The 17,177-nt window shown below is 39.8% G+C and overlaps 1 protein-coding gene and 1 long non-coding RNA gene across 11 annotated transcripts in view; one reads left to right on the forward strand and one right to left on the reverse strand.

Moving 5' to 3' along the window:
- Positions 1–17,177, forward strand: part of LOC138422664 (acyl-CoA dehydrogenase family member 10) — a 60,145-nt gene that overhangs the window by 5,017 nt on the left and 37,951 nt on the right. For all 10 annotated transcript variants that reach the window (XR_011249969.1, XM_069557920.1, XM_069557918.1 and 7 more), the window contains exons 3-9: positions 1,812–1,960; positions 3,503–3,697; positions 7,523–7,681; positions 8,397–8,556; positions 10,005–10,146; positions 14,069–14,137; positions 15,558–15,739. Coding sequence is in view for 9 of the 10 variants with exons in the window: in XM_069557920.1 (XP_069414021.1) it covers positions 1,812–1,960; positions 3,503–3,697; positions 7,523–7,681; positions 8,397–8,556; positions 10,005–10,146; positions 14,069–14,137; positions 15,558–15,739 (1,056 nt within the window). In the remaining variant the exon portion in view is untranslated. The remainder of the gene's footprint in view (positions 1–1,811; positions 1,961–3,502; positions 3,698–7,522; positions 7,682–8,396; positions 8,557–10,004; positions 10,147–14,068; positions 14,138–15,557; positions 15,740–17,177) is intronic.
- Positions 5,420–17,177, reverse strand: part of LOC138422665 (uncharacterized) — a 73,129-nt gene continuing 61,371 nt past the window's right edge. Inside the window, exon 6 of the long non-coding RNA XR_011249970.1 lies at positions 5,420–6,599. This is a non-coding gene — a long non-coding RNA (uncharacterized lncRNA). The remainder of the gene's footprint in view (positions 6,600–17,177) is intronic.

The raw sequence follows: 17,177 nt of genomic DNA on the forward strand, positions 1-17,177 counted from the left end.
CTCAGTGGTAAAGAATCCACCTGCCAATGCAGGAGACTCAGGTTCAGTCTCTGGGTTGGGAAGATCCTCTGGAGAAGGGAATGGCAACCCACTCCAGTATCCTTGTCTGGAGAATCCCATGGACAGAGGAGCCTGGCAGGCTACAGTCCATTGGGTTGCAAAGAGTCGGACACCACTTAGTGACTAACCAACAACAATAGCAGGCATAGGTCTAGTTCAGGAATTAGCAAACTTTTTCTGTCAGGGGTACTATTCAGCTCTACTGTTGGAGCCAGCAGCAGCCATAGCAATAGTCAACAAGTAGGTGTGATAATGTTACAGAAAAACTTTATCCACAAAAGTAGATCGGAGACAGATTTGGCCCCCAGGCCATACTTTGCTGACCTGTGACCTAGTTTACACATTTTTAACATCTATGTGGCATTTCATTATATGAATATACCATGGTCACTTTAACAAGCCCTTTATTAGCATACATGTAAGTTTCTAGTTTTCACTGTAAGCAGTCTGCCCAACAGTGGTATACATAATCTTTGCTTACATTTATAAATATATCTTTGGGAGAAATTCCTGGAAGCAGAATTGCTACATTATTGTAAATGTGCATTTAACATGTTGCACTCCATAGAGGTTGTGCTTATTTACACCCACATCAGCAGCGTAGGAGAGAGAGCCTTTCCTTGCATGCTTACCAACTCTTAAGATCCTAAAAATTGTTCTAACTTTAGTTCTAAAATTAAAGAGGTATTATTTGGGTTGAGTATTAAAAGACCTGCTGTTCTCAGAAGACATACTGAGTTGGTCCTGTTGGTGATTTCTGAAGAATGAGATTGCTTTGTCATTCTGTTTTCTTTTTTATACCTTTCTGTGTTGTCTGAAATATTTTCAGTGCACAGCCACTACATTAAACAAAAACTTTGTGTTAAGTATCTTATATCTTAGATATAATTATGGATGCTACATGTTTTTGCCCTATAAGCAGGTATATTATGGAAAGAGAACACCCTCTTGTACAGGAAAAAGTATCCACTATCCCAGCATTTCCCCAAGTACACAATAGTAATCCATCCACTGCTTTGGCTCTTTACAGACAGAATTTTGTTATTTTTCAAAGACACCATCCTCCATTTGAGTGTTTCAGTGTACCAGCTACACTGCCCTGAAGGATTACTTCAGTTTACCAAATGAAGGGTTTGTTTTAGAATGTTGTCAGAATCTGATTTATTCCCTCATGTACTTCCATACCACGTGCCAGGACCATGTGAGTGACCTAATATATTGTTGCTGTTGTTGGTTAGTTGCTAAGTCATGTCCAACTCTTTTGAGAGCCCATGAACTGTAGCTGGCCAGGTTCCTCTGTCCATGGAATTTTCCCAGGCAAGAATACTAGAGTGGATTGCCATTCCCTTCTCCAGGGAATCTTGCCAACCTGAGGATGAAATGCATCTCCTGCATTGGTAGGTGGATTCTTTACCTCTGAACTACCTGCGAAGCCTGACCTAATACATGTGAACCAGCTAATGAGAGACCAGGGAAGAAAATTCATAAAGTAGTGTCCGGCGTCATCTCAAGCTGGTGGCGTGGACCTATGCTTGGCAGCAGTGTCCCCTCAGTCACACAAATTATTACTGCTGTTCCCTGGGAGGTCTAAGGCTGAGATTTTCCATTTCCTGAATTTCTCTGAATTCCCAATAGAACCCACCTGGCACCACAGTGATGCCACAGAACCTGTGTGGTAACTACCCTGCTCCCCAAACTTGAGCTGTTTGTCCATATATCGTTTCACTTACCATGTGTTTTACTTTTGGTAGAGTGGGAGGTACAGAATCATATCCCTTCTGGAACTATAGTGAAGGCCTTGATCTCAGGTGGCGAAAATGGGCCCTGGATGAAATTTATGAGAGCAGAGATAACAACAGAAGATTTCTTACAAGAATTTGGGAGACTTTGCTCTGAAATTGTAAGTGATAAACACACTTGAATTTCAGTATTCTTTCGTCTAGAACAGTGGATGCAACACTCATCCATTAAATTGGTTAAGCTAAAAATGAAGAAGGGAAAACCTAATAACCCATTATAAGATTTTTTTTTTTCCATTATAAGATTTTAAGTTATTTCTTCCATCCCCAGGTACTCAATTTTAACTGCATGAATGAAAAATAAAATATTATGTATATTAGCTATTGTTTATGTGAAACTGGAATTGTTGCATAATGGCTTTGATCAGAAAGCTTGTTTAACGCAGTGATAACATTGAGCCTTTCTCTGGACTATGCATTGTTCTAAGCTCTTTATTTATATTAACTCCCATACCGTCACAATATAATTGCTAAAATATAATTTAAAACATAGTGAAGTTCTGTGGATGGATGGTGGTTTTGGTTAGATAACAATGAATGTCCTTAATGTTATCCAAACTGGTTAAAACAGTGAATATAATGTTATGTGGTCTTACCACAATTTTAAGTAAATGAATAAATATTTATATATATATATATATATATAGAAAACATTCTGCTAAGTCATAGAAAGCCAGCCCCAAAGACTACGTACTGTACGATTCAACGTATATGAAATACCCAGAACAGATAAATCTATAGAAGTAGAAAATAGAGTTGTTATTTTCTAGGACGGAGTATTGGGGAATTGGGGGCAGGGAGGCAGAGGAATGGGTAGTGACTGCTAATAGGTATGATGTTTCTTTTTTGGATGATGGAAATGTTCTAAAACTGTCTTAAAGGTTTTACACCTTTGTGAATATATTAAAAAGCACTGAGTTTTACAGTTTAAATGCGCCACTTGTGTGATATATGAATTGTATTTCAATAAAGCTGTTGTAAAATAAGTGTGTGTGTATAAAATAGCAGGCTTGCCATTGCAAATTTTGAAACATGATAAAATAAGAGGTTTTAAAATCCACAGATGGGGAGGGAGGTGGGAGGGGGGTTCATGTTTGGGAATGCATGTAAGAATTAAAGATTTTAAAATTTAAAAAATTAAAAAAAAAAAAATAAAACATATATATCAAGAACAAAAAAAATAAAAATAAAAAAAAATAAAATCCACAGAGACTGAATTTAAAAATCACAAAAATTGATCAAAAACTGACATTCAGTTTGTCATGCTGAAGCTGAGACAATGCAGAATCATCAAATCTCTGGGTCATTAAAAATTAAATTATATCTGCTTAATTCACTTTTAGGGTTTCATGTATCCTCTTAGAGTCTTCAGAATCTTTTTGAAATTGACAATGAATGAGTGAAATAAAGAATTCATTTAACTGGAATATTGATATAAATTGCTCCATTCCCTAACCACTATAATTCTAATTCTAAGCAACTTTTTTCAGCCTTATATGCAAAGTTCTGCACCAGGGCTGAAAGAGAGAATTCCTTTTGGCAGCAAGCCAGAGGCCTGGAATATGTGTTTTTCTGTGTTGGTGATAAGCTGTTCTTACTCTTAATGATGGCTGGTTCTCTTCTCTCCCTATCTCCAATCTTAGTCAAAGACCTCCGTGCCCATGGACTCCTTTTTCTCTCTGCTGACCAGTGAGCGAGTGGCGAAGCAGCTTCCAGTGATGACTGAGGCCATATCTCAGATTCGGGCTAAAGGCCTTCAGACTGCAGTCTTGAGCAATAATTTTTATCTTCCCAATGGGAAGAGCTTTTTGCCCCTGGACCGGAAACAGTTTGATGTGGTAAGTTGACAGGGACCCAGAACAATCTGAATCAAGTCTCTGTCCTTACTTTAGGATGCAGCATTAACACTGCCTCTCATAAGGTCTTGAATGGATGGGTTTGTTTATTCACACAGTTGACTGAGTTAGGATTAGACATGATAGGTGGGAAAGAGGACTTGCAAAGTATCACTGAGCTGTGAGCAAGGTTATTTATGGGCTTTGATAACTGGGTGAAACCTCAGCTTCAGAGACTCCCTTTCATCTGGACTTGAACCTTAGTCATCAGATATCAAGGATTCCCAGGTGGCGTAAAGAATCTGCCTGCCAGTGCAGGAGACACAAGGGCTACAGGTTCAATCCCTGGGTCGGGAAGAGCCCCTGGAGTAGGAAATGGCAACCCATTCCAGTATTCTTTCCTGGAAAATTTCATGGACAGAGAGCCTGACAGCTTACAGCTTGTGGGGTTGAAAAGAGTTGCACACAACTGAACTCATATAACAACAACAGCATCAGATAACATATGTACTTTGATCAGCCCTCACCTTTTAATGGGCCCTTTGATCTTTTCAAAGACCAACCCCATTGCCCTCTATTTCTATGGCATTAATCCTTAGACCATTGCTGAGCAAACAAACTTACTGCAGGAAAGGAAGTGTCTAATATAGTTGCTACTAGTCACACACATGGCTGTTAAACACTTGAAATGTGACTAGTGGCACTGAGCAACTAAATTCTATTTCAACTGAAATGCATATCATCACAAATGACTAGGGGCTGCCGTATGGGACAGTGTGTGAAGGGCTAGACTATCAAAGGACCTGAGAAGATTCTGAGTCAGGAGATGGTCTTCTGTGCCAGGAGGTTACTTCTGCGAAAGAGTCTCCATTTTCCTCAAAGGAAGTATACCTGAGAAGATTCTGAGTCAGGAGATGGTCTTCTGTGCCAGGAGGTTACTTCTGTGAAAGACTCCCCATTTTCCACAAAGGAAGTATCTTATCATTATCCTGGGACAGATAGGAATTATTGACAGATGACTAACTTAAACTTCAGTCATAAAACACATTCTTTCACAGCAGTGGCAGTGTACTGGGCACGGGCTAGGCATGAAGGGCTGCTGTGTTTAATGCAACTGACAGAAGTCCTGCCCTCAGGAATATGCATTCACCACATATCAGGTGGTCAGCTGCCACATGTGACTAGTGGCTACTGTGTCAGACTGGGCAATATAGCATTTCTATCATTGTAGAAATTTCTATTGGATAGTGATATTTTAGAACATAAAATGTAATCAGGGGACTTCTCTGGTAGTCCCCTACTCTGCTTCCCTTGCAGGGGGCAGGTTCGATCCCTTTTCAGTGAACTAATACCCTGCATTCCATGCAGCATGGCCACAAACAAAAACAAAAACAATTATTGAAACAGACAAGCGGAAATTCAGAGTTCAAATATGGGAAATTAACCACCCAGCCTAATGCTCTCTTCACCTCCCACCTCCTCATTCATCCTTATACAAACCCTGTCAAGATAAGAGTTCTCTTCCCTCTGTACCCTTGCCTGGCTCCTTACCCGCTTTGATTCTTGGTTTCCTGGCTTGTCCACAGCACAGCCTTTTTCCAAGCATCCTCCCCTTTGGGGGCTCAGGGACCTCAGCCATATTTGGATCCTGTCTGCAGCTTGCTGTGGGCAGTAGCTCTGATTCCCTGAACCGCAGTTTCCTTACCTGTGGTTCAGGAGCAGCAGTTTTCTTTCTTTAGGGTGGTTGTGTGGATCCCAGACTATAATACATACAAAGCACTTTACAGAGTGCCTGGCAGATTATTTTCAGAGATTTCTTCCCTCCAGTGTGGCAATGGGGATTATTATCTTGATCTGGACAAAATAAGTTTGCCAGGCTCACACTGGGCCCTTCAAGTGTTTAAGGACTTGTGAGCTTCTTTAACACGATGGACTCATTTATGCAGACTTTACAGACTCTCTGGTAGGTGCTTTCAGGCAGCTTTTTCTGATCCATTTTCATATCTTAGGTCTGCAGGCGACCTGGAGTGTTGAAAATCTGTTTCCTCAAGAGCAAGAGTGTACGTTTTTATCCTCTAAAGCTATGAGGAAAAATACTTATTTTGATAGAAGTATATCTGGGCTTCCCAAGTGGTGCTAGTGGTAAAGAACCCACCTGCCAATGCAGGAGAGATAAGAGATGTGGGTTCAGTCCCTGGGTCAGGGAGATCCCCTGGAGGAGGGCGTGGCAATCTACTCCAATATTCTTGCCTGGAAAATCCCATGGACAGAGGAGCCTGGCAGGCTACAGTCCATGGGGTCACAAAGAGTTGGACGTGACTGAAGCACCTTAGCTTGCACGCAAAGCTAATATAACCATTCCTATGATCCCCATCATCTTTGGAAGCTGTTCCTAAACTTTTCAATAATATTATAGGATTCTGTTTCTGCTGAGGTGAATGTGGCTTTTAAATTTTGGTCCTCTAATTTGTTTAAGTAAAAACGATTACATTATATTTTATTGTCAAAGAACGTGTCATCTAAGATTTACCATTCTAGCAGTTTTTAACGATATAGCACGAGAATATTAGGTGTATTCACATTTTTATGAAACAGAACCCCAGAAATTTTTTATCTTGCAAAACAGAACATAAGGAAAAGGCCAGGGGTCTTATCCAATTTAAATCTCAAGAATTTTTTCCCTTCCTCCGATACAATCACCTGAGAGGAGGTGTCTGCTTGCCAGATGTGGCCCAGGTCCCCAGAGTTTGCTCCCCTTTCACCTCTTGTCTCAGTTGTCCAGATGTGCTCCTTTCCTGTCGTGTGATGCCTTCATTGGTGTCTGAAACATCTGGCTTCTCCACTGCCCACTGTTGAGGTTTTCTTCAGAAGGAATTTCTCTGTTTTCTTTTAGCTCATTCAGGTCCTTAGGAGACCAGGAAGAATAAGTAAGAGTAAGTTACTCAACATTTATTTACCTGAAAGGGCAGTTCTCCTCCAACCTTGAACAGTGGGAATTTGGAGGAGAGGGAGGGGTCCTCAGATTTGTCCTTGATCTTGGAGAGCAAGGGTCAATTCAGGAGTGAATGAGGGATTTAGTTCTATTCTTAGGACAGACCCAGAGGGTATTGGTTACAGGCCTCTATGGCTGTTTTAGACCTACTCACAGGAGATTAAGCCCTGGGGTCAATGTCAGAGGACTTCCGGGGGTTGCTGGATCAGAGGTAGCCTGACACTGAGACAGCTTTTCAGGGTTCTCCTGAACCCTCAGATGCCCCCCACCAGTTCTGGACTAGATAGAGTTTGAGGCAAGGTTCTCAGGATAGAGGAGGCTCTTTGCATGAAACCTGTCTTTGCCACTGACAGTATCTCTGGTGTTAGTCCTCTTGTCTAGGTTGAATATAGCTCTTTGTTTTTTCACTTCTGAAATATGGATATTAAAGTCATGTTTCTTTCAAAACAGTAAATACTGCCTTTCTTTCTGAAAACATGGTGAAATACTTACCCTAAAACTGAAATATGCAGCTTTTCTTCTGTTCCATGCAGCCACGATACCTAACATGAGCAGAATGCTGTGTCATTTTGGAACACCTTCCAATTTCACTAAGTTTCCCAGCTACTGTTAAGATGGGTAAGATGGCTATCAGTGTTTCCAGTTTCCTGATGAGTATATCCAAATCACTCCACTTAAAAAAGCAACATCATTTTATATTATGACATTCTTAAGTTACCTGTTATGACAAATCTCCACTCTCTCTCTCGTCTTCTTTTCAAAAAAACATACCAGGGTATAACATGGGAACACCACTTTTAAGAGATGTTCATCTCTCCTTCCTGCCTCTCCCTCAGGTCGTGGAATCCTGCCTGGAAGGTGTCTGCAAGCCAGACCCCAGGATATACAAGCTGTGCTTGGAGCGGCTTGGCCGGCAGCCTTCTGAGTCCATCCTTCTTGATGATCTTGGACCAAATCTAAAAGCAGCTGCCAGCCTTGGTATTCACACCATTAAGGTAATGGTCACTGTTTTTTGAACCCCTTTGTGCTTCAGACACTAGTGTAGGTATTTCGGTATAGTCCTCTTACACTCAGAGTTGGAGTTGCCTCTGGTGGTTTTTGCCCTTGCTGCCGCAGTCTTTTTTTTTTTTTTTTAATTATGAGGTCTAGTTGACTAGCAGCTTATATTTTCAGTAGGAAGTAAGAAGGCATTTTGAGAAAAGAGTTACACAGGGAGGTGAATGGCAGGCTTAAGACATTTTGGGTGACAGTCCTGCTGGCCTGTTGATGCTGTTCAACTACCAGCTACTTGGACCGCTTCAGTGCTTTGAAACAGGAGAAGCCATGTGTGTGTGTGTGTTGAGGGAGGGGGTGGTGGTCTCTGTTCAGCTTTCTACATTTAGGTTTTCATTATTAGGTGATGGGCCTATAGGGGCAGAATGGATACTCCAGTACAATATTTTGCCCTCCTGGCACAAGGGAGTATTAATGAACTTTTAACTGGCACTCTCTCCAGCAGATAAAAGAGTTTAATGTGGTTAGGAATTAAATGGGGGTGGAAAGTCATTCTGAGGCTTTTTCATGAGCTGATTATGCTGGCTCCAAAGTCCTTGCTTAGAGAACTGGCTTTTGTTTATATTTCCCTCTAAAAATGTACCCTCTTAGAGAACAGATAGGAGGAGAGGTCAGGGTTGTCTGGGGATCCATGCTCAATATTCTCTTTGAAACCAGGTCGATGACCCAGAGACTGCAGTAAAGGAATTGGAAACTCTTTTGGGATTTCCATTGAGAATGGCTGTTCCAAACACTCGCCCTGTGAGAAAGACAATGGAAATTCCCAAAGACGCTTTGGAGAAGTACCTCAGAGACTTACTGGGGACCCAAACCACAGGTAGTTAAGTTTCTGCATTTTGGTAGAGGCTAGGCTTTCAGTCTGGCTCTCACTTTCTCTTCTAGTGGACTGTACTAGAGATAAAGATGCCATGTAGTGAAGAAAATAGCCGTTGGGCCCTGCAGACCCGGGTGCTGCTCTGTTTTGCTTGGGAAGAAGCACTGACCTCCTTTTCTGTGGGTCCCCAGAGTGTACTTGGCCCTTGTTCCACATGAGACCATGGCGTGGCAGCAGTTGCCTGCAAACAGCTGTCCTGGGGGAGAAGAACTTGCAGTACGTGCCTCGGGTGTTTGGGTCTTTCTGATATTTTTGAGATGACAGCCTGTTTTGTAAAGATGACTTAAAAAGTCTCATGAGTTTAAAATGAGACAATTTGTCTTCATCCTTCAAAGGTCCCTCTCTTCTTTTTCATATTCCACCCTCAGAAAAACAGGTGCTTCAATAACTTAAAAAAAAATTTTTTTATTATAGTTTCATGACCTTTTGAAGAAATTTCTACCTGGTGATAAAGTTTGATCCTTGAAAGTACTCTTTGTATGCAGCTTCATGTGAGGATTTTTTTCCCTTGATGGATTGTTGTAGCGCCTTTACAAAGTTGAGGGAACCTTTCTAACCAGACCAGGCAACTCAGGCAAACTCCCACTGCCTGTTCTTCTGATCAAGTGAAATGAATCATATGTGTCAAGTTCATCTCATTGGGAAGACCAGAGTTAATTAGGCTGTTTCTTTCTGTTGCTGTTTTGTTTTGGCTTTGTGGCTGTGGGATCTTAGTTTCCCCTCTGGTGGCCCCTGCAGTGGAAATGCTGTGCTTAGTTGCTCAGTCATGTCAGACTCTGTGGGACCCCATGGCCTGTAGCCCACCAGGCTCCTCCGTCCATGGGGATTCTTCAGGCAGGAATACTGGAGCGGAAGTGCAGAGTCCCTGTATAAACTATTTCTGCAAGGGAGCCTCACAGTTTAGCTTGATGGAATGGGAAATTGCATCTCCTGAAAGCAGGCCTCTATATAGCTGCTTTCAGCTGTCACACTAGTATCAGGTGTGATGTGCCCAAGCATGGGGTGAGGGACACACAAGGGCACCTTTTGTCCTTGGCTTAAGGCATTCCAGTTAGCAAGATGGGTTGCCATGACTGTGCTTGTGGTTGGTAAACAGAACTATAAAGCTTTTTTCATGGAGCAGAAATAGGCAGGAAGGCCAAACTGGACACCTCCCTGCACAAAGTGAAAATTGTTGTGATGTAAATTCAGTGGCCTTTGCTATATTATAATGTGACATTGGAGATTTGACCCAGTCATGTCTGGGACCCAGGGGGGAGATGCTTTCCTTACAGTGCATTCCAAATCAGGATGCTCTTTGTCCATGTGTAGTACTCATTAGAAAGAAAGAGTCTCTGTCCACATCTGTCCTCCAGAGCTGGTTTGAGTTTTCCTTCCTTTCAAACTTACAGGCCCATTGGAACTCCTTCAGTTTGATCATGGGCAGTCAAATCCCACCTACTATGTCAAGCTGGCTAATCATCAGCTGGTTCTGAGGAAGAAACCCCCTGGGACACTCCTTCCATCCGCGCATGCAGTAGAGAGGGAGTTCAGGTAAATTTTCAGGGTGAGAGTTGTGCTCGCTGTCCCCAGTTTCCACAGCCCAGCCCCTGGGCTGGCAAGTCAGCACCCCATCATAGTGTCTTGAGATATTTAAAATTATAAGTATGATGCTCCATAATTATTTCAGATAAGAACATGTCACTTAATTTTAGGAGCTTGTTTTCTCTATCTAAACTTGTAGGAAACAAGACTTTTTGAGATTCTACTAAATGGGGCTATTACCCAAAGAGTTGAGTTGATAGTTGTTGAAACTATCCATGAGTTGATAGTTGTTGAAACCTGGGATTCCATATGTGAATCTTCCTACTTCTGTATATGTTTGATATTTTTCATAATAAGATGTTTAAAACAATAAATGTGTTATAACCCATCCCAAGTAAAATCTTTTGCTTCACAAATAGGAAAATTTAAACATAGTAGGTTGAGGCTTCCCTGGTGGTCCAGTGGACAAGAATCTCCCTTGCAATGCAGGGAACACTGATTAGGGGACACCAGTTCGATCCCTGGTCTGGGCAGATCCCACATGCCTCGGAGCAACTAACCCTGGGGCTACAGCTACCGAGACTCCTCTCTGGAGCCCGGGAGCTGCAACTGCTGAAGCCTGAGCACTCTAGAGCCGGTGCTCCATAAGGGAAGCCCCCGCAATGAGAAACCCACATGCACACCACCCTGAAGAGTAGCACCCACTCTCTGCAACTAGAGAAACCTGTGCACAGCAATGGAGACCCAGCACAGACAAAATAAATAAATATTAAACAAAACAAAATAACACATAGTAGGTTGAAAAACCTAGCTCCAAACCCTTGGTCAGTGAGTAACAGCGTGATGACTGGGCTCCAAGGTGGGGCTTCCTCTCCCAGAAGACTTTCTCTGCCTCCTCCTCCACCTTCCAGCCTATCATGTTCTGCAGAAGGAAGGTTGTGGCAACTACTCAGGAAAATGTGATTTTAGCTCTTGGCCTCTTTCTCATTATTTACTGTCTCTCCTCTGACTTTTTGGCTCCTTGTGTCTGACTCTGTATTACAGCTACTGATGACTGACGTTTATGAAGGCTTCGGGGTTCATTTGTGAAGCCCACAGAAGTCCAATAGCTATTTGTGAGCATTTATATTTATATATGTGCCCATGTGATAGTATGTGCTTACAGAAGAGAAACCCTGAAATGTGAAACTTACCACTATGTATGCATTCTGCTTGGGGACTCTCTCCAACTTGCCAGTGTTCTGAGGAATTCTGGACTGTTCGAATGACATCCAAAAATCCAAAATGTACAGGATTTCCATTTTAGTAAAGGAATAAAATGTGTACTTGAAGATGAAACATGTATCTGCTTATAAAATGCCAAATCAAATTTGGAAAGCTGGGAAAACAGTATAACACAATTTGTAAAAACCTCAGGGTAGTCATATTTTTATACCTAATAATTCCAATAGAGGATCTCTCTTTAAAAAATAGCTCTAAATAGGGAGAAAACCTTTATGCATTAATATGCTGACTGCAGTGTCATTTATAATAAAAAAATGGAAATAACCTGTAGATGCAGTAATCAAGAAATGATTTTGCAAACCTTGGTATTTCTATTTGTTGGAACAATAATAGTAATAGCTAATACTTACTGAGTGTTCAGTATGTGTCAGGCACTATAATACATGCTTTGAATATATTATTAATTCAGATAATTCTCAGTAACCCCCTGATATGGTCCTATTATGACCCCCATTTTATAGAAAAGGGAAGCTTAAAAAAACTGAGCAACATGTCTAGTGATATATAACTAGTATGTGAGGGATGGAGCCTGGCTTCACACCCAGGGGTAGTAGGATTCCATAGCCCAGTCTTAATGATTATACCGTGATTGCTGCCAATAAAAGGATGCCTGTAATAAAATATATATGATAAAATCTTAAATGTAGCAAAAACAGGTATCAACTATATATGTCTTAACTACTTTTTTTATTTTTTGTAAAGACTTACACATTGAAACATTAGGAGAAGGCAGTGGCACCCCACTCCAGTACTCTTGCCTGGAAAAACCCATGAACTTCCTTACATGTTTCATAAAATTTACCAGTAAACTCATCTGGGCCTGGAGTTTTTTTATGAAAAGGTTTTTGCTTATGGGTTCAATTAAAAAAATATTGGATTATTTGGGTCTTTTATTTCAACTTATCTTAGCTTTGGAAGTTGTAATTTCCAAGGAATTTGTCTGTTTATACTTTTAAATATATAAAATTGTTATAAATATATATAAAGTTATATATGTCCATTTCATATGAACAATTAAATTTATTGTTCAAAATATTCCCTTACTGTCCTTTTACTGTATGTAGGATTTCTAGGAATGTCCCCTCTTTATGATTCCTGCAATTGACTGATAATTTGTATTTTCTCTCTCTCTTTCATCAGTCTACTTAAGGATTTATCATTGTGTTGATGAGTATAAATGCTTAGTTTTATTAATTTTTCTGTTTATTTTCTATTTCATTTAGTTTTCCTCTGAGCTTTATTCCTTTCCATCTGCTTACTGTGGATGTATTTTTACCTTCTTAGCTATAACCTTACATTTTGTAAATGTAAATTATTTACATTTTCCTTTTTTCTAACATGAGCTTTCAAAGGTATGAATGACTTTCTAAGCTCATCTGCATCCAAAAAGTTTTGACATGTATTATTATTATTATTATTTCACTTTTCACTTTCATGCATTGGAGAAGGAAATGGCAACCCACTCCAGTGTTCTTGCCTGGAGAATCCCAGGGACGGAGGAGCCTGGTGGGCTGCCGTCTCTGGGGTCGCACAGAGTCAGACACAACTGAAGTGACTCAGCAGCAGCAGCAGCATTATTATTACAGTTTGAAATGTTTTTTAATGTTCCTTTAATTCCATTAAGGTCTTGGAAATACTAAGATTTTGATACTTGGAAACTTATTAGGACTTATTTTATGGACCATTACATGATAAATCTTGGTGACTGTACTGTGTGCACTCATAAAGAATGTATATCCTGTGGATGTTGTGTGTTATGGAACTGTCCATCAGATCAAGTTGGTTGGTAGTGTTGTTCTTATCTTACTACTTCTAGTTAGTCTGATAAAGTCAGTTAATGATAAAGGCATTCTGCAGTCTCAGTTATGATTGTCAGTTTGTCCATTTCTGTCTCTAATAATGAAATTTTTACTTTAGGTATTTTAAAACTCTGTTATTAGGCACATACACATTTATTTTTTATTTTTTTAATTGAAGTATATTTGATTTAATGGTATGTTTAATTTCTGCTATATAGCAGAGTGACTCAGTCATACATATATATATTGTTTTCATATTCTTTTCCATTGTGGTTTGTCACAGGATATTGAATAGAGTTCCCTGTGCTATACAGTAGAACCTTGTTATTTAAGGCACATACACATTTATGATTATAATATCTTCCTGGTGAATTAACTCTTGTATTGTTCTGAAATGTCTCTCTTTATCTCTAGTATTTCTCTTTGTCTTAAGTCTCTTTTTCTGATATTAATATAGTTACACTAGCTTTCTTATGCTCACCAATTTCATGGAACTTCCCTTTCCATCCTTTCATATTTTATTTATTTTTTCTATGTTTTTATATTTAAAGCATATTAAGTCTCGCTTTTGTATCCAGTAGGACAATTTTTGTCTTTTAAGGAATGCTTACGCTATGAAATTTAATGTAATTATCAATATATTTGACTCAGGTCTATGATTTTCCTGTTAGATCTTTGTCCCATTTCTCTCTTGTTCTCCTTGCCTTTTTGCCTTCTTGGGTCAGTTGAAATTTTTAAATTTTCGCATTCCATTTTGATTTTTGCATGTACCATTTTAAAATCAAAGAATAATCTCAAGAAAATCTGATCACCTTATTCAATAGTGTCTCTCATCTTTGTTCTGCCAGGATAATGAAAGCCCTTGCAAACGCTGGAGTCCCTGTCCCCAAAGTTCTTGACCTTTGTGAAGACTCAAGGTAATGTTCAGATTTATTTTTTCCATTGTATATTCATGCTACAGAAAAGTCCATATATTAACTCAAATTCTAGTTTGCTAGAGTAAAGACAAGTAAAATTTGAGTAGAAAGAGATTTTATAGCAACTTCCCCTAGAGAGGTTTAAGTTATCCTGAAAGATAAATACCTGCTTTCATGAGAATTGGTAGGAAGCATCTTTTCTAACATTTAAAGAGCATACGTCCATCTAGCTTCATGTTGTTTGTTTTAATTAATTTTTTTATTGTGGGCTTTCTAAACTGTTTTTGAATTATGTTATAATAAACTTTCTGAGTCTCGTTTTTCCTGATTTTTTAATTATGAAAAATTTGAAACATGCACAGAAGTTGAAAGAAGAAAAAACAGTACAGTGAGCACCCATTTACACTTCCTCTAGATGAAAACATCGGTTAACATTTTGCCACATTTGCTTTCTATGTATATATATATATGTATGTGTGTATATGTCAGTGTATGATATAGATAAAATAATTTTATAGAAATAGTTAATAATTATATAAATATTTTCTAATTTACTGTTTTGATAAATAATTATATAATTGTTTTATAAGTAAGTAAATATATTTCATATGTATGTAATTATTATTCACAGAACCTTTTGAAGTAAGTTGCAGACAGCATGTATCTCCTAAGAATAAAGACATTTTCTTTCATAACTCCAGCAGCAATATTATACTTAAACTAAAAATAATTTAAATTTTCAAGCCAGGATGAATATTTATAACAGTAGAATTTTCAAAACAACTTTTCAGAGTACTAAACTGATTTCTAGTAGTGACAAAAAGATTGATTAATGACATTTTGGTGTGTCACCTTAATACTTTGGGGTGTTGTGTATGCCATTCATTTCACTGAATAATGATGCAAATAACGTCAACAACAAGAAGGGGTATTTATCAAACCCTCATGGAACCAGGCATTCCCTGTATATTGCTCCCTTAATTCTTATTGCTATTCTTTGAAGCTTTATAGATTTAGTAAAAACAATGCTCAGAGAGGTTTAATATGTTCCTCAGGATCACAATTCTAGGAAGGGCAGAGGTGAGACTTAAGCCTGGTTCTCTGTGACTCCAGACCTGACCTCCCCACCCCCTGACCCAACATGCTGCTTTCCTATATTATCACAATCCCATTCCGAGTAGATTCCAAAGAGAAGAGAGGCATGCTGGCAAGGAAGTGTAGACAGGGATGTTTATGTGTGGCTTAGCTTGGGGAAGGAGTACTTCTAACTTCCACTTATATGCAGAGGAAAAAGGAAGTTTCCAATACTCTGGGTCTGAACTCCTACCCAACACTTATAGCTTATACACAGGACAGAGCAGTGCCCTAACAGCCTACCACATCACAGGCCACTGAAACACCCTGTTTGTGTCCCTCCCAGTGTTGTCGGTACCCCTTTCTATCTGATGGAATACTGCCCAGGCCTCATCTACAAAGATCCCTCTCTGCCAGGCTTGGAGCCCAGCCAGAGGCGGGCCATCTACACTGCCATGAACAGAGTCTTGTGCAAGATTCACAGTGTGGACCTCAAGGCTGCAGGCCTGGAAGACTATGGGAAACACGGTGAGCACAGGGCCCCTTGTCTTCTGTGCTGATGTTTCCTCACTGGTCCCTTGCTTTCATGATTTCTATTGTGCCAGGGTTTTAAGGCAGCATTGGTAAATGTGAGGTGGGCTTGTTAGCATCCTACTTGGATATCCACTTTCATTTTAGTGGAGTTGTTTACCTAGATGTTTTGTCCTGAGATAAATCCATCCATGGACCATAGAATCTCTTTTCCCTTCAAATTTTATCTCACTGTCTTCTTTTTTTCTGATACCGACTGGCCTAAAGTACTTAAGATACGTATTTTCTTCTTCAATTTTTACCATTTCCTCTAAATATTCTTTTCAACAGGGATAATTTTTTTTAACGCCATTGTACCAAGGTATTTGTATAATTTGTTGCTGCTCTTTTTTTTTTTTTTTTAATTGTCTGAGAGCTCCAGTTGTTGCTCATTCTTGTAAGCACTTTGTGTTGTCAGGATTTCCCTTTTCCTTTTTCTTTTTTGGAAGTCAGTTGTATTGAAAGGTAGCATTTTATGAATTCTGGCAAATGCACACGGTTTTATAACCACCACCACAGCTGTCTCCGTGCTTTTGCATGCAGATACTTTAGCATGAGCCAAAGAGTTTCACCTTTCCCTGCAGCATTCAAAATTATCTGACTCTCAATGCATTCCTGACCGTGGTTAAAAAGAATCTCAGTAAGCTGTACTTTGTTCTTTCTCTGCTTTTAACTAAAGCATGCCTATTCCTCTAGGACTGTATCCAATGCCACAGTATGTATCCAATGTACATCAACTTCCTGACATATTTTTACCAAGTTTCCTAAAATTCTATCAGTCTGTCGGCACATGATGTGAGGCCTCAAAACTAACCCTTTGAGAAACTTTGCTACCACATAGCAGGCTTGCTGAGTTCCCAGTCACAATAAAGGGAGTTCTCTACCCTTTCCACTTGTAGCCAGATCTGTATCAAATGCTAACTTTTGACCAGAATCACCAATTTAGTGGGGTTCCCCTCCATCTTGGTGGTCTCACTGGAAGATATTTATAATAATTTATTTGTTGTCTATCCAAAATTTTGAACTGTTAGAGATGACTCTTGAGAGTCACTTGGACTACAAGAAGATCCAACCAGTCCATCCTAAGGGAGATCAGTCCTGGGTGTTCATTGGAAGGACTAATGTTGGAGCTGAAACTCCAATACTTTGGCCACCTGATGCAAAAGAGCTGACTCATTTGAAAAGACCCTGATGCTGGGAAAGATTGAGGGCAGGAGGAGAAGGGGACAACAGAGGATGAGATGGTTGGATGGCATCACCAACTCAGAGGACATGAGTTTGGGTAAACTCCGGGAGTTGGTGATGGACAGGGAGGCCTGGCATGCTGCAGTTCATGGGGTCGCAAAGAGTCAGACATGACTGAGCAACTGAACTGAACTGATCCAAAATTTCACTT

The sequence above is a fragment of the Ovis canadensis genome, chromosome 17 (assembly GCF_042477335.2).
Source record: "Ovis canadensis isolate MfBH-ARS-UI-01 breed Bighorn chromosome 17, ARS-UI_OviCan_v2, whole genome shotgun sequence".
NCBI classification, from domain to species: Eukaryota; Metazoa; Chordata; class Mammalia; order Artiodactyla; family Bovidae; genus Ovis; species Ovis canadensis.